The following is an 18072-nucleotide window of genomic DNA, read 5'->3' as shown; positions in this document are numbered from 1 at the left end:
GAAATCTTGATGCGCAGACCTGACTTTGAAGAGGTCGCCTATAAATCTGAGGGTATAAATTCAAAAAATGAAGCTTATGGTTTATCTCAGTTTGCTCTTTCTTTAGGACAAGGGCACCACTTATGGCTTATCGAACCCATGATTCAGTATCAATTCCTGCATTTGATCAATAAAACATGCAAGTTTTATTCTAAGAGGAAAACTAGTATGCTGTATCAGTATAGTGTGTGGACTGTTGGTACTTCTGAGACGTACACATCTACTATTATTTTGTAAGATGATGGCCGATACATATAAGACCTTTGAAAAGAGTAAAAGATCATAATTTAGAAGGAATGCAAAGAAATGATGTTTCTAAAAAAAAATTTATTGACGCCTTGCTGTTCTACCATCCTGGTAGATGTCAATAGCGGACACGGAAATGTATGTGGCCGAAGTGGCCTATCCACATAGGCAACGATCACCATAATATGTAACATTTCCATGTGGGGTAGCTCGCGGTCGACTACTTGTTGCGCGCCCATATTCTTTGATAAGGTTGTCCAATTGGTCATATTTTACCACACCCTCCATCCCATGATATAAGATGTTTCTACAACCAGTATGCTCATATATTAGATCTGTTCTATCGCTATCTCAAACAAGGAAAAGCTTTGCATGCGACGGGAGTTTCTCAAGTAAGGGGCCTCTAACAACATCAAAGGCTACACTACTCTGTGTTGGGTCTATTTCATCTGGATTCCGAGCGTCGGTTAGTCTTTGAGCTGTATCCAAAGTCACAACCTGTACAGCAGGGGCATAACACATGCAGAAGGAATTCAACTTGGCTTCTTGCCGCTCTAAAAGCCGTAACATGAATACTCTTCAGATGCGCATAGTCACACGGCGGGATTTCTTGTCTGAGAGGTCCATAATTTGCGAACCACGAAGTAGAAATCCCATGAAACTGCAGAAGTGCAAATACGACGTTAAGATTGGTATTGCAACTTGATTGTTGTAACTTTTAGGTGGAACAAAATCAGCGTACTGAAGATGAATGTTTTTGTCTGTTCTAGTAAAGCTGATATTATTGCGCTACTGTTATGGTAAGCACAAAAGGAATAGTCATTGCATACATGTCTCAACAGAAGTAATGAACATTATCATCTGAAAAAAAACTGATCTGGTGAACTAACAATAAGCATTGGGATATATAATTCAGCAGATGGTAAAAAATGTTTGAACGAAATATTGAACAGATTACCTAGGCTTTCATGACAACTACATGATGGAAACCATATATTCCCATAAGAATAAGCCAGAATGTTACTCACATGTACTTCCAACTTTTCAATGAGCGGAACAGCCCTTATTAAAGAAACTAATAAGTAGAGAATTTTGTCAGTTTCTCCAATAGGTATGAGCAGCATTAGTTGCAAATGCCTGAGCTGAGAAAACATGCGGGGGATATTTAACATCCATCGAGTCTGAAAGATAAAACACCAAAGGTTATTGCAAAACTAAGTTACACAAGCTAAATAATAATTTGAGTATTAGCTCCAATATACCTCTAACCACCAAAGTGCTAACTGCAATGTCAGGTTTTGTACATTTGGTAGACCGTCGAGAAGTGATTTTGCAACATGCTGTAAAATAGCACCGGTAAAGGAAATTTTTGCATTTTCCAGTTTGGAAGCATGATGGAGGGAAAAAGGTATGCAAGATCCATCATACACAAAGGTGGAGAGATTTGCAGCGTGAAACTCTATCTTGGTAAGCCTGCAGCAAATTACTTGCAAGTACTGTAGGTGGGACAATGGCTGAGTGACCCTCAGTTCATCGTTCAGATGACATCTGACTAGGCTCAGCCGCTCAAGTTTACAGCAACTACACAACATATTCTCGAGATCCCGCCTAGTGGTTTTCACTAAATAGAGTTCAAGCTTTCTTAGGTTTGGAAGGCCTATAAACTGGGAAGGAGGTTTTAAACAAACAAAGCTAAGTTGAAGACACTGTAGGCAGCATACACTTTCCTTGTCTAGAAGTTCAAATGGGAACCTGTAATGATCACGGTGTCCCTGACCATTAGGTGGCGAGGCCAAATCAAAAGCTAGCTTCCTTGTCCGGGACGATATGGCAAACCTAATCCAGTTATTGATATGGTAAACGTGCTTGTTCTCGGCTATAAATTTAATCTCAAGGTTATCGACAAACTTCCCACGGTGCTTTTGCAAAACTGCATTAACACCGTCGATGAACATCTGGGAATTTTGGTTCCCCCCATTCCTACGCGCACCGTCGACACCATTGAAATGTAGTTTGGGGCAAGCTGTCCACATCCATCTCCACTCGCTTGACAAAACACTGGTCCGTACAACCTCCTCTGCAGGTAGTTTTGCTAAAATTGTGGACAAAAAATCCTTCAGCAAAAAGGGGAAAAACATACTTTTTAGTTCAGAAAATCCATTTAGCCTGAAAATACAATCAAAAGGTAATCTCAGCATACCTCTGGAAGGTCTTGAAGTTTAATGCTTGGTCCTCCCCCGTCATTCGTGGATCTTGTCGCTGGTTTAACCCAGACATGTTTCTCTGGTGTGCTTGCACTTGTCAGATAGTTGCCCATTTTGTTTTACTGCCGAGAATAATAAAAAAAGAGAGTGAATTCCACGTTTTACCCTCTAGTTATGCACTTGTGACACTAATTACCCTGCCGAGTGAAAATTCATATAGATTATCCATTTTTAAAGCTTTGGCCCCTTGTTTTGTTTTCTGATGTGTGTACATTAGGCAAGGTGTTAGGTGATGATTGGGGTCCAAAAATATCAAAACGATAATGAGGAATGGAACATATGGATTAAAGAAGTTTGGACATAATCGTCCATGAGGTCCTCTGATATTTACATTTTTGTTGCTCCTCAACGACCTATCATCCCTATCCTATCTAGCAATAAAAAGAAAAATGGTAATTTGGGGCTAAACCATGTTTAAAGTCTCATAAATGGGATATTTTGGTAGAAGTTCCAATATGTGTCTAAAAATTGGAATTCACATTGTGATGATGTATGAAAAACAAGAGGATAGTTGGCATGCGCTAAGATAGTCCAATCAAGCGAAGTAGTAGTACACCTATACTAATTTTTCTGGATACGTCTCTTCAATTTTAGGCTCGACTAGTCTGGATGTTTCATACTCCCTTCGCCCATAAAAAGATATCGAATATTTGTTCAAATTCTGATGTATCTATACACTAAAAAGTGTCAAAATTTAGATAAACTTGCGACATCCTTTATATGGATAGAGGCAGTATATAAGCAGCATGAACTTGCTAGTGATCCAGAATGCGTCGTAAAACTTGCATGTTTACTTGATCGAACTATGTTTGTAGAAGTGGCGGAGATTGCGAGATCGTAGAGCTTGGGCTAAGGAACAAAGGCGCCGCGGGGTTTGCCCATTAATAATCTACTCACAAATTCTTCCTGCCTGAAAAGCATTGTGATGTATGTCTGAACTGCGGAGAATAATTTTACTTTGTGATGTTTAGACAAATCTAAGACATCTATTTATTTTACCGCAGAGGACAATTAAAAAAAACAATGTGATGTATCATGTATGAAAAAGAAGAGGATAGTTGGCATGCGGTAAGATAGTTCAATCAAGCCAAGTAGTAGTAGTATGTCTGAACTAATTTTTTTCTGGATACGTCTCTTCAATTTTAGTCGGGACTAGTCCGGACGTTTTCATGTATAAGCAGCATGAACTTGCTAGTGATCCAGAACGCGTCGTAAAATTTGCATCTTTACAACTTGATCGAACTAGGTTTGTAGAATTGGCGGAGATTGCAAGATTGTCGAGCCTGTGGGTTAAGGAAAAACTGCGCCGCGGCGTTTGCCCACTAATAATCCCGTCACAAATTCTTCGTGCCTGACTAAAATCACGCTTGGATCTCGAGTAACGGGATTAGAGAGCAGAGGCAGACCTGTGGAGGCTCCGGTTATTCTCCACTCGCCGCGCCGATCGATAGAGAGATCTGGGCGCGACGAACTGTTTTGGGGCCAATATTTCTGGATGGGAAGGAAGGGGAGACGGTGGCTTGGGAGTCTTGGAGACGAGCCTCTGATGCGGGAAATGAATTTTCCCTCAGGCCTCAGGCTTCCGAAGCCGGCGATGAAGAAGGACAAGGGCCTCCTCCTGCCGGTCGGTGTTAATATTCGTTTTTTAATAAAAAAATAAACGTACATAAAAGCTTTTGCCTTATTAATTAATTAATTTTCTGGAAAAAATCGAATGAAAACCTAGACAACAGGGCTAAGCCCATCCAAACACTAATCATCACACTCATCAATAGCTAAACCTAATAAAGACCTGAACAACAAAGTCACACACAATGATGCCAACACATGAGCTCGCAGAGTCACATGTACGAACGTTCTACACGCGACATACCTACAACGCGCTGGTAAAGATAGGCTAAGGCGAAAGGACAATCAAGCAACTATATATGCTTTTGTGGTAACACCCCTCTTCTTGCTTCTACACTCGTTAGATTTCTCCTCCCCAAAGGCTGATCTTGGACTATCACACCCAGAATAGGTAGCAACCAAGGTGGCAAAAAAATACAAATCTTCCTAAAAACGGAATCTCTCGGAAGAGGTGTCAAAATTCCTAATTTAGCAACCCATCACCTATAGGAACCACCTGCTTGCCGAACCCAGACGAGAGAGACTGACGCGTCGATATCATCACTCTTCTCAAGGTCAAGCGCCTCAGCGACGATCATGTCCATGCCCTCGCGCTCAGGGCAGTCGACACATCAAGCAGCGACAACGGGTCACGAGAAGAGAAACAATCGTAGAGATGCTCTTCCTCAATATTCGTTTATATACTTATACTAGTCAAAACTTAGCCATCACAATTACCTCGGGTTCTATATTTAATCAAAGTTAAAATTTGTAAATTTTGACCAAATAACTAGAAACAATATTAACATCTATGACTACAATATAAAATCTATTGTATTATAATCGTCATAAAGTATATTTTTAAATTATATGTAATTGATCTTATAAATAATGATATTTTTTTCTCTTTTCTGATTCTACTCTATACTCTTGTATCTACTCCCTTGATCTGGTTCTCTCCATCGCTAAATCCCCAAGCCTTTTCTTCTGAATCTTCTAGAAACGAGAAGAGTTCTCTGCTAGGAAACCTTGCTGGTCCGATTCTCCTAGCCGCCGTCGGCCTCGCCCTGCTGTTCCCCCAAGATCCACTCTCCACTCCCTCCCGACCCTTTACCCCTCCTTGGATCCAGTCAACGACCAACACTATACCCCATCATCGGCATATCTCAATCCTTTTTGTATTTTATTTCTCTTGGAATTGATTGGACAAAAATCCGTTCTCCATCAGTGCTAGACCTCTGAGGCGCCACATGCGCCATGAAGGCCTTGGGCTGGAACTGCGGGGGTATGGGCAAGAGCCTCAGTAGTGCAAAATGTTGCATCTTGCCAGGATGATCCACTCTGCGAAACCTAAGGTAACTTTCATATCGAAAATTAAATCCTCTAAATTCAAAGATGTTGATCTTAATGTTAGGTTTAACATGAATAATAGTTTTGTAGTGCCCTTCCGAAGACGCTCGGGTGGGCTTTGGTTGATGTGGAATGATGATCTCCAAGTTAGTGTTCATGCCTCTAATTTTCATACCATCCTAGCTACTGTTGTACATACTCTCAATAATATTAGGTTTGGCTTAGTTTGTATTTACGGTGATCCTTACCACTGTAATACTATAGTACTATATGGGTGGAGGTTGCTGCTTTTGTGTATGATAATCACAACCTTCCAATGTTATGTATGGGAGGCATGAATGAGCTTCTGTATGATATGGATAAAAGCAAGTCTAATATAAATCGTACTCGTATGTATGCTTTCCGTGCTTTTGTTAAAAATTGTGGCTTATTCGATTTGGTTATAGTGGGCCTGCTTAAACTTAGACTAATAGAAGATTTGCATCCACTCCTATTTTTGAAAGATTAGATCGCTGCTTGGTCAATGCTGAATGGTGTGATGATTTTCCTATTTCCAATATTTATAACATGGTAATTATACATACTCTTAGTGATCATGCAGCTATTCTTCTTTCTATGGATGGTCCTGGTAGGAAAATTGCTCGAGCTTTCAAATTTGAAAATTGGTGGCTAAAAAAAGATGATTTTCATAATTGTGTTAAAAAGATTGGCTCTCTACTGCTAACAAATCTTTTTCGAAGAGAACTAAGCATCTCGCAGGAACCCTTAAGATGTGGTGCAAAAAGAAAATGCCACTCAATCAGGAGATAAGCAATCTAGAAGAACAAATGAGACAAATTTAAATGAAACCAATACATCTTCAAGATCATGCTTTACAAATGACTTTGTCAACCAGGTATGAACAATATATGACCAAGCTAACAGACTTTTATATGCAAAGAGCTAAAAAACAATGGGCCAAAGATGGAGATGGAAACACTTCTTTCTTCCATCATGCTGTTATCAAAAGAAGAAGGAGAAATACTATTGTTTGAGTTAAAGATGAAAATAATGTGCTCCATTTCATGACTGACAAAATTAGTTACACCTTTGTGAATTACTTCATATCCATATTTTCTTCCACAAATGCTAACAACGACATGCATTTTATTGGGACAAATACTACACTTATAGCATACCAGATGAACAGGAAATCTTGGAAACTCTCAAGGATATGAAACGGAATGCATCTCCAGGACCGGATGGATTTAATGTGGAGTTCTACATAGCAACATGGGATTGGATTGGGCAAGATGTGGTGCAACTGGTAAGAAACTTCTTTCCATCAGGTATCATGCCATCTCACATTAATGAAATGCACATTGCCCTTATTCCTAAGAAGCTTGTTCCGTTAGTTCTGGTTGACTACCAACCTATCAGTTTGTGTAATGTTATTTACAAGCTAGATTATAGCCAAGTGCCTTGCTAATAGACTAAAACCTCACTTGCTGGATTATATTCATCCTTCACAACAAGTTTTCATTGAGGGTAGGAGAATTAGCAACAACATCATCATTGCTCAAGAAGTTACCCACTCCTTTGCTTTAAGCTCATGGAAAAATAATTCTTTCATATGTAAAAAAATTGATTTAGCTAAGGCCTTTGATAGATTAGAATGAAACTTCATTGTTACCGCCTTGGCACGTAAAGGGTTGCATGGTCATTTCATTAATTTAATACATGCTTGTGTCTCTTCGCTGATTTTCTCGGTCATCATTAATGGTCAGCCGTTTGCCAAGTTTAAAGGAAACAGGGAGATTCGACAAGGTTGTCCTCTTTCTCCTTATTTATTTGTGCTTGCCATAAATGAGCTTTCGATTGCGCTTCAACTGGCTATGTCTCAAAGTAACCTTGCAGGTGTGGTGCTAGGACCAAATTGCCCCTCCATACACTCGCTTCTTTTTGCAGATGATCTGTTAATATGCAGGCAAGCCACAATCCAAGAAGCGACTAAAATGAAAAATATTCTTCAAGACTTTTGTAGGCAATCTGGTCAAACTCCGAATTGGAACAAATCAAGTATTCTCTTTAGTAAACATGTTGATCTGGCTACTTCACAAGTTATTACTCGAATTTTCCCGGTTCCACCTATGACCAACACTTTTATTCATCTTGGACATCCTCTCATTCTGCCACCTAAAGATAGAGCTTTAGCTTACAACTTTGTCCTTCATAAATTCAGATCCAAACTCTCCACTTACAAAGCTGACAAGCTCTCACATGTTGCCAAACTTGAACTTATCAAATCTGTTTTCGCCTCCATCCCGGTCTACTACATGTCGAATATTCTTTTCTCCAAAAAGTTCATTGCTAAGCTCACGGCGTTTATTAGAAACTTTTGGTGGATAGGAGTCAGAGAAGAATCAAATTTCAAATCCCTTTGTCTTCGAGCTTGGAAAGATATTTGCACTCCAAAAAATGAAGGTGGACTTGGAATCAGAAACTTACAAGCTATGAATCAAGCCCTAATTCTCATGGCGGCATGGCGTATTGCGGAACAACGAGAAAACTTTATCCTCTCTGTTCTCAAATCTAAGTACTTCCCTGACTCATCTTTATGGCGCCCCAAGGCAGATTGCCCAAAATCAGCTTCCTAGACTTCCGTACTTAAAATTCTTCCCATTCTCAAATCTCATTCCTTCTATCAAATAACACAGGGAACGGTTTCGATATGGTTTCCTGGATGGAACCATATATATGATGCCTTAATAATTCAACCTGCAGGATTTTCTTATCCAGGTCAAGTCAGAGATTTGTGGACTCCGAATGGGCAACAATGGAATGAACAGCTCCTTGACGTTCTTTTTCAGGAACCTGTAGCTACTCAAATAAAGAACACACCCATTATTTCAGCACAGGAGGAAGGCATTCTTTGTTGGAAGCTAAAACCTAATGGTAAGTGCAATACAAAGAGTGCATACAGAGCGTGTCTGGCTAACTTGCAGGAGAATGGAGAACCAAAACCGAGGGAGGTCAATCAGAGTCCAATTGCTCAATAGGCTCTGGAAAGAAAAACAGGTTACGCCTCGAGTTCAAACTTTTGGTTGGAGGCTTCTTAGGAGGGCAATACCAACTGGAGCTAGATGTGACTTGGAAGAAACTGATATGCATCTTTTCTTCACATGCAACTTTGCTAGAGCATCTTGGTTTAGTCACCCTTGGTACATTCGGATTGATAATATTATTAACAATGCCCTTTCCTTTACTGATATGGTCACCCTCATGCGAATCTCTCGAATGTTTTAACCTTCATGTGGTGCTTATGGAAATCCAGAAATGACTATTCATTTAACAGGGAAAAAACACATCCAATCCAAATTCATTCAATGGCAAATGCTATTATGCACAACCTCGAGATGGTTGATGTCTTGCAGGGAATCAAGATCAAATGGAGGCCGTAATGCAGAAGCAAAAGCATGCTTAGCAACAATTACCAAAGCAAGGTGACACTCTTAAAACTGATTTGCTTATTTCAGGAGCCAAGATCTTTACAGATGCAGCATGGAAAACGAAGAAAGCCCCCCGAAATGACGTCGGTATTGGCGACGGGAATTGGAGTGTTCTGCCAATTAAAAGGGAATCAACTAGAAGATATGATCATGATCCAAGCATCAACTCAAGTGACTAACTCGGTCCTTCAGGCGGAGGCAGAAGCAATGCTTTTTGCTGCTCGTCTAACCTCTCTACTGAATATTCAAGGACACTCTTTTTTTACAGATAACAAAGTTCTGGCTCTTGCGGCTGCTGCTTCATCCCTTGATCTGGTTCCATGGGAGATTAGAAGACAGATAGCTGACCTCAAAAATGTACATCTTACTTCGCAAGCTGCAGTTTACCGAACCTCGATGTGGTAGCACGTAATTGTGCACATCAGGCTCTCAGACAATCTTTGTCTCAGCCTATTCACAGTTGTACCAATTCAGCTCACAGAAATCTTCAGTGTCCAGTTTTAGAAGCAGTTCAACAGATGCAAACTTCGGGAATTGTAATACATGCTATAAACTGCCTATGAGTTGAATAAAATTCGGCGCCTTAGCGCCTCAAGTTGTTCAAAAAATAAATAAACTTCAACTTTGACACCGTATGTTTTAGCATTGATCCAGGGAGATATGACGGATCCTGAACTTCCAAATTTCAGGAGGCATGCATGCTGATTGTTGAGTTAATTTCCATGATGAAGCTGGACTAATTTTATGAACATTGACATGACCAATATGGTAATATAGGGCTTTCACAATGATGAGTTTTTCTGTTTATTTCGTTTTTTAATGTTAGCATAAATCTTATAACAATGACAATGCACCCCAGCAGTTTCAAGACTTTTTTTTTTCGACCAAACAGTTTCAGAACAATGTTGGAGCAAATATATCATCGGTGCATAACATGTTGGGGATAATCCTGCTACAAGTAGATGCTTCTTTCAAGTTGCACCAGACATACAAAATAGATGCAAAAAATCTTGCTACAGCATATACATGCAGATATTCTAACTCCAGGATACAATAACAATCTGACAGCACCAGTATCTAAGCTCCAGACAATCCATAGAATGGTTCGCTTGCAGCACAGGGGCTAAAATGAAACAGCACCCATATGAACAATAAGCTAACCAAATGAGTAGAGGGAACCGTCGTACAAAAGCTATACCGCAAGAGCATACGAGCTGAACAGAGGATTCAAGAGCACCGTCAGTTAATTCACCTAATTCCCCGAAACAAAGAGTAGATGATATCAGAGACTGCCAAAATTTCCCAATGATTCTACAGTTCCAGGTTACAAGATTGGCGGGGTTTCATTTGAGGTAAGTGGACCCCAGGAACAAGAAAACATATGCAACCAACGAGGTAAGAAGCTCAAGGGACCATGTAGGTGGGATGATAAATGTTGGAATAAGAGGGACCAACATTGAACCAATGATCCAGCCACCAACAAGTACTCCGAACCTGCAAGAACAAATTTGTGAGTAAACATGCTGTGTACAAATGTAAGGCATTGGCTGAAGAAAAAACCGCTAACCCAGTGGTGGAGGCTCTGAGAAGGTTCTTCATCTTGTCATTAAGGAAGTATATGCACGAGAAGAGTGATATCGCAAGCTGCAGAAGATAAACTACTTGTCAGTGAAGTGATCCCTAAGCTGGGAAGAGCTTCAAACTTCCCATATGGTATATATTCTAAATCTATGACTTAGCAGATCTTGTATTGCCAAAGTTATTATTAAGTTCTCAGGTATCATATAGAAACATGAGTTAGATGGACAGGGCAGCTGTCATCAATTGCTAGTATTTTTACAATTTTGGTGATCGGTTAGAACTTAATGAAAAGTAATTTGGTACTTGTGTGAAATCAACAAATTAAATTTCATATTCTCTAGGTTAGCCTCCTTGAGCAACCATGGGTACTACAACATGTCATCAAACAAGAAAAGGAATACCTCCAAAGGTCAGGATAACCGAAGCATATATACCTGGAATGCAGGTCCATTCTCAGCAGAAGTCGCTATGCTCCATCCGGCGATGAAGGCAAAAAAGAACAATCTTTTGGAAATAATATCCATTGATGGCACTTCAAAGTATCCAAGCAAAGCCTTAACCCATGACGGGGATTCTTCGACTCGCTTCAATAGCTTGGTCTTAAGATTAATTTTTGTTTTCTTCCGATGCTGGTAGCTCTTCATTATTATCTTCTCATAAGCACCTTCAATAGCTTCTTCGCTTGCTTCGTGCCCAGCATACTGTTGAATTAGAAAGTTTTTTGCACTCCTTATCTCTTCTTCCGATGCATCACGATCAACACCAAGAAGCTTGTAGGGATCCCGCTCACGGTACCTTCGGAAGACAGGAGCATACTCTGCGGGTACACATAAACTTGGCTGAAGATGACCTCAGATAAATAGAACTTTTAGTCAAAACAGACAAAAAGTTTTAGCCTACAAATGTGGGCATTCTAAGCAATGAAAATAACAACCAAGAGTCACAACAAAACACAAATTGACACAAGCTATCACAGTTTTATGAATGAAAGTTGTCTTCATACATATTTTCTTTTCATGTCAAGGTTCAAAAGATTACTTGTGAGCAGAGCTGCAGACCACATTTAGCTTTGTTATGGCATTGGCTATCATACAAGTTCATCACGAATCCATATATCAAGGATTCATATGAAAAACTTTTAGCCGAAACAAAAAATTGGAGCCTACAAATCTGGATATTTTTAGCAATATAAATAACAAGCAAGAGTTGCAACAAAAAGAATTGCGGAAACAGGTAAATACAAATTGACACGAGCTACCACAGCTAAATGAATGGAAGTTGTCAGTCTTACACATTTGCTTTTCATGCCAAGGTTCAAGGACAAGAGATTACTTAGAGCGGACCACATTTAATTTCGTTATGACAGCGACTACGAAAAACTTTGTTACCACACAAGTTCATCACGAATTCATATACAGTAAATAAGCGCCAAGCGCTGTGGTCACTGATAGTTTGCAACCTTATGTATAGTAGTAAAAGACAAGCAAGTCAACAATTAAATGGAGATAACTCATTTTAGTTCTCTGTTACCAAAATATCAACTTCAGTTAACCAAACAATGAAAAACATGCTCCATTAGTTGGATCAATCCCCAACCTAATAACAAATATACGGTACTGAACCAGAAACCGCATTCTGCATGTTCCTCTTCCTAGCGCCTCTAAATTGATCACATAACCCTTATGCCTCTCTCCTCTCTAAATTATTATTCCTTGTCTCGTGCACCAACAATACCAAAACTACCTAAGGTACCATCCGTCCTCCGAAGGCAAATCAGCGAGGGCATTCACGTGGGAGCAAGGGTTGGAAGAGTTCTCTTACGGTAGCTGAATCCGCTGTCTCCGGCGTCGCTCGAACCGGCGCCGATAGAGAGGCTCATGGAGCACCGCACCACCCGCAGGCGCGGCGGCAGCGCTGAGACGCCTCCGCGCACCGCCACCGCCCCATACCTTAACCCGCCAATGCTGCACAGGGCTTAGTCAGCAACCCGGAAAAGAAAGATAGTATAGAGATTTTAAACAAGGGGGAGGAGTCGGGGGGGGTCTGAAACTGCGTTGCGCACCGATTGGGCCGCGGGAGCGGGCGGGCGAGGAAGGACGCGGCCGTCGCCTGCATCTCCGGCGCCGGCGCCGGCTGGGAGGGAGGCAGCGGCGAGGTGGTCGCGGGCGGGGCGAGGCAGACCGCCGCGGGAGCGAAGGAGATGGGATTGGATAGGAAGACGAAGAAGGGAAGGGAGATGGCGAGGTAGGTGGTGGGCCTGTGAGGATGGCTTTGCTGCCTTCTGGACTTTGGTGGGCCGGGCTTTGTTCACTTCCCTTCCAAGTTTTTTTATGTTGGGTAGAGTTTTGAATTTGTACATGTTTTGAATTTTTCGAGTTGTAAATTTGCGAAGATTCTCACCGAGAAATTTAAGTTTCCAATTCCTAGCTCTGAATCGGTAGCATGAAACTTTGAGCCATGAAAATTAGACGAAAATGTAAATCATACTTTGCCCACTAATTTGAAGACAAATTCTACCGTGAATTCACACTGAAATTACCAAATCTTGTTGTTTTAGGATTTTGAATTCATGGGAAGGATCCGGGAGCATGGGGGGAGCGTGATCGAGTTCCCAAACTCCGAAATTACCATGGTGTTCCCAAACTTTGAAAATCTATTGTTTTGAACTAATGGAGGAATTTTTTAATTTATGCAAGTTTCACCAAGATCACCCATGTCCATTTTACCTTTTCTCCCCCCACCCCCACCCATCGTATTGCACTATTGAATTGCTCCACATCCCATGTTCCCTAGTTGTCACCGGCTAAATCTAATTTCACAACTGGCACGACGACAATTCTACTCACTAGTGTTACTATTTGGCAGCCACTTTCTCCGTGTCCTCCTCCTCCTCGTTCATCTTGGACTTTTTCCCCAGCTGTCTCCAACTAGACCTATGTCACAAGTGGCACGGCGACAAGTCTATGCACGAGCGTTACCTGTTTGGTGGCACCTTTCCCCTTGTCTTCCTCCTCCTCGTCGTTCCTCTTAGTCTTAATTATTTCTCCCTTTCAACTGGCACGGCGACAATTCGACTCACTAGTGTTACTATTTGGCAGCCACTTCGTGTCCTCCTCCTCGTTCATCTTGGACTTTTTCCCGAGCTGTCGCCAACTAGACCTATGTCGTAAGTGGCATGGCAACAAATCTATGCACGAGCATTACCTGTTTGGTGGCACCTTTCCCATTGTCTTCCTCCTCCTCGCCGTTTCTGTGGTGACCCTGCATACCACTGCATGTTGTAGTATGCCAGTCGTTGATATAACATTCACGAAGTACTATTCCGCAAATATTACATCCCTCAGAGTAGTACAACAGAACATAGCAGGTCCATAACTCATTCATTTATTATTACAAGCATATTACACATATTGTCTCGGAGCTCCTCTTGGGTCCTAAGAGAGATACTCCTGGGTTCGAGGCGAACCCAACTTAACTTACAATATAGAAGTTTCACCAAGTTATACATTTATACTCTCGAGCAGCTAAGTATTAAGAGTTCACGCTGCTCGGCTACTACTACTACTCGATATGTTTAGGCTTGATCTCCTCCGGAAGCCTCCCCGGTTCCGTAGACTATGAGGTAGTCTACGCCTTCAATACCTCCCGAGAGGTCTGGTTCTTCATAGCCGATGATCTCGGCTCCTTCAGGGTTGTCGTAGTCCTCCTCCAAACGATTCAGACAATCTAAGCAAGGGATTTAAGAGTGGGATGAGTACGAGCGTACTCAACAAGTTCATTATAGATAAGAGGTGTTTAATGCACTAGCTACGATATTAGACCAGAAAGTCTAATACCAATGCAGGTTTTGATAAACATTTCTTCAAGAGATTGCTTTTATTTCAAAGAGCTATGTCCGTCAGCCTTCACCGGTTTACTAGAACTTCATGGAGCTCCTTTCCGGCCGCGTTCGCAGTTCCATATCCCGGAACAGGGAGTGACAGGTCACGGTTCTTTACACTCTGCAGAGGTGTGTTGCTTTACCCATAAGAGATCTTAACCTTGGTACCAACCGGGCAGCTTTCCCGTCCACACTTCCTTCGGTGTGAGGCCCGGTATAAGGTCATAGCCAATCATATTCCTCCGCTACCTCGCACACCCACCCTTTGTTGCAAACCCCGACCCTGGGTCCTCGCCGGTCCCATTATTCCCGTAATTTCAGGGTGGACCCCGACCACGACAACAGTTCTGGGCTCTACCATAAACTCCTTCGCCGGCAGCTGCAACCCATCATAGACCGCATTACCGTGGGGAATTAGAGTGGGAACCCCACCCTCCGGTTGTTCCGCAAGACACAACTGCTACGGTAAGCATTGCATTACCGTGGGGAATTAGAGTGGGATCCCCACCCTCCGGTTGTTCCGCCAGACACAACTGCTACGGTAAGCGCATCCGTTGATATACGAGAGGTGGAAATACAATTGACTAGTCCGTCCCATTCCAGATCTTATGGTTAACACGAGTTTTACGGCACAAGAATCACTGGACGACATTTGTTGTTTAATCCTAGATGGATGTAAACCCTTGCAATGGAACCTCCACCATGTCAACACAATCCATGGTTCCATTGCCCACCACATAGTCATATTCATAGTTATGAAAATAGTGGTTTTGGTTTTTTATGCAATAGTGATAATCATAGTACTTTGCAAGTAATTTGATAAAGATACTCAAATGACATGAGCAAGTGATGAACTTGCCTGAACACTGCAAAGTTTTGCAGTTGGATGGTGTGGACTGACCCTTGTCCTCTGTTTCTGAAAAATAGCATCATTGTCCGATAAGGGCAATGGTTAAAGAAGCAATTATGCATGATTCCAGTTTTTAGGGTTTGTTCCCCCCTTCCGATGTCATTATTATTTCATGTAAGAGGTTAATACTAAGATTGATTTGGAGATACTCTGTTTAAAGTAAATTACAACCTTGTAATGTTGTCAAGGTGTTTTTAAAGTCCAATTGCATTAATGGACTTATTTTTATTATTGAAAATAATATGTGTGATTTAAATAATTATTTAAATCATCAAATTAAGACTTATTCTTAGTTGTCTTCAAAAAATTCTCTTTGATATTTTATTTAGATAGAGAATTTTATGCTGATCAATTTTCATATTTTTAATTATTTTTTTAGAGCTATTAAACATTTACTATTGATTTTCAAAGTTTCAGCATTTTATGAATTTGTGAAATGTCTAAAATGCCCTTGGGCCCCACCTGTCAGGTGGCCCAACGGGTTAGGTCGGCCGACCCACCTGGTCAGGCTCGACCACCTCACTTCTCTCCCTCTCTCTCTCGCGCGTGGCCGAACCCTAACCCTAATCCCCTCACTGGCGATCCATGTCGCCACCGCCGTCGCCGCTCGATTCCGGCGAGCTCCGCCGGAGTTGGCCCTTGCCATGGGGCGCAATCGAACCGCCCCACGACGCCGGTCATCCCCCTCCGCGTCGATCTGGAGCCGGCACTGCTCCCGCTCGTCCTCGACCCCTTCGCCATGGCTAGGGTTACGGGATCCGCGCGATCCCGCTGCTCCCAGCGCTCCTGGCGCGATGGCGCCGCCATGGACTTCGCCGTTGTGGTGCGGGGCGCTGCGGCGCTTGTCTGGGCGTGGCCTGGCCTGGCCAGGTGCTGCCGTGCGCTCGGCGTGCGCCGCCGTGGCCGCCATGGCCGCGACTGCTGTCTACTTGCCCGGTACGTGCTCCACCCTCTCCCTCTCTCTTGTCTGCTCTTCTTCTTCATCCTCTAGCTCTGGCCACGGCTGCTCCTCTTCGTGGAGATGCCTGCCATGCTAATGCTCTGCTGCTGTGCCTAGCTCGCTGTGTATGCGCGTATCTTTCTTTAACTGCCCCTATTCTTCTTTGTCTTTGTTATCTTTATACATGCTTCCTAGCTACTTCTGTTCATGGTGATCTCCTGCTGTGGCCCTTCTGTAATTGCTCATGAGCATCCAGTGATGCTCATGGCCTACTGGCTTGCTCCTGCTATTGCTACTGCCACTTGGACATATTGTGTGTGCCTAGTTCTGACCCTGGCTTGATTGCAGTGTGCAATTCTTGCAAATTTGCAAGAGCCAGTGCCCTTGGGTGCTCTTTAGTGTGCTATAATTCATAGATATGCTCCCTTGAGCATGCTTGTGGCTAGACAACACCATCCCTTGATGGTGTGCTTCTGCATACAATTATATATCATATATTTGATTGCCTGCTATGCCATTGTTCCTGTTCTGTGGCTATGTAATTTATCTGGTTATTGTGTTGGTGCTAGACTTGGCTGTGGTGATTTGTAACAAGAGCTAGTGAGGCTCTGATGATCAATTGATCATTTCTTGCTTGTGAGTAAGTGGGTGCTCCTCTCTGTGACTCACTGGTGCTCATCCAGTGCTATTTGTGCTTCCTACAGGCTTAGCATGTGTGTGGTGGTGCTTGTCCAAGCATCAGTGGCTGCTTGCAATGATCCTTTGGATCATCTGCAAGACTGTGTGCATCAGTAGCTTGTCTGTTTCATTTATCTGCTTAATTTGCCTTGATATTTGGATAAATGATGTGAACTGTGACACAGTGATGATCATATCAATTAATTTGCTTGGGCTAGAGGGATGCCAACACTTGTTGGGGACCCTAGCCCACTCTGAACCCACCTGGGTGATGATGCATGTGCTGGGCTTGGGGTTTTGACTGTTTTGGTTGGTTGAGGTGGCCTCAGCAGCCATTCTTGGCTGCTCAGGAAGCTCCCACCCCTTGTTGGCTTGCTGTGGAAGGACAACTGCTCTCTGGCTGATCCCTTTTTGTTGGAATAGCCAGTAGCCTTTGCTGTTGAAAACAAAATAGACATGGATTTGTCTACTGTCTGATGGTTAGTGAACCAGTTAGTGCTAGGTGAGTTTGGATGGCTATTTAGGATCAAATCCATGATGGATTTCTCTGGTTGTGTCACTGTGTTGACACAACCAAGTGTTCCCTGGGTTGTTTTCCTTCTAGCTCTTGCTTAATTTGCTGGCACCAAATGGTTTTGCAACCAAGTGATGATACATCCAGGGTTTCATACCCTCTTTGCCTTTGTGATGCATGTGTATGCTTATTGATGAGCAAAGCCTGTGTTTGCTCAGGTTCTTTTGTGTATACCTCACTCTAGCTCCTAGAAATAGGGTTGGTGTAGAGGATTGCTTCAGTGATGATCTGGTGCTTGTCCTGCTCCTCCTTGTGATCTTGGTTTGATTCTGTGGTGATTTTGGACAGGTTGAACAGCTCTGGCTGTTCTTCCTGTTCTTGCTGTTCTTGGTGTTCTTGGTGGCTTACCCTGCTGTTGTCTGTCGATGAACTGAAGCAAATGGCTAGGGTTTACTGTGGAAAAGCTTTTATATGGTTGGCCTTTGCTTCTCTGGTCGACAGCTCCACCTTCCCCTTTGGTGACTCACTGTGTGTGTGTCTTGCATGCACACGGCCACGTGAGCCGAAATTTGTG

General features: G+C 42.4%; 2 protein-coding genes across 2 annotated transcripts; both read right to left on the bottom strand.

The window, feature by feature from the left end:
* Positions 1 to 361: 361 nt before the first annotated feature.
* On the bottom strand, positions 362 to 2637 carry LOC127301229 (F-box protein At5g03100). Its single transcript, XM_051331445.2, is given in 5 exon segments — positions 362 to 799; positions 801 to 946; positions 1314 to 1466; positions 1548 to 2399; positions 2486 to 2637. Coding segments are annotated over 5 exon segments (1431 nt in total). The 5' UTR covers positions 2603 to 2637; the 3' UTR covers positions 362 to 636.
* Positions 2638 to 10216: 7579 nt separating this feature from the next.
* On the bottom strand, positions 10217 to 12822 carry LOC127301228 (protein CHAPERONE-LIKE PROTEIN OF POR1, chloroplastic). The gene is made up of 5 exons (XM_051331444.2): positions 12639 to 12822; positions 12398 to 12540; positions 11011 to 11393; positions 10563 to 10639; positions 10217 to 10489 (listed from the first exon to the last, which is right to left on the bottom strand). Exons 1-5 carry the CDS (start codon positions 12689 to 12691, stop codon positions 10339 to 10341), a joined length of 807 nt encoding a protein of 268 aa, XP_051187404.1. The 5' UTR covers positions 12692 to 12822; the 3' UTR covers positions 10217 to 10338.
* Positions 12823 to 18072: the final 5250 nt, after the last annotated feature.

This window comes from Lolium perenne, chromosome 5 (genome assembly GCF_019359855.2).
Source record: "Lolium perenne isolate Kyuss_39 chromosome 5, Kyuss_2.0, whole genome shotgun sequence".
NCBI classification, from domain to species: Eukaryota; Viridiplantae; Streptophyta; class Magnoliopsida; order Poales; family Poaceae; genus Lolium; species Lolium perenne.
This window is presented reverse-complemented; position numbering and strand designations above follow the sequence as displayed.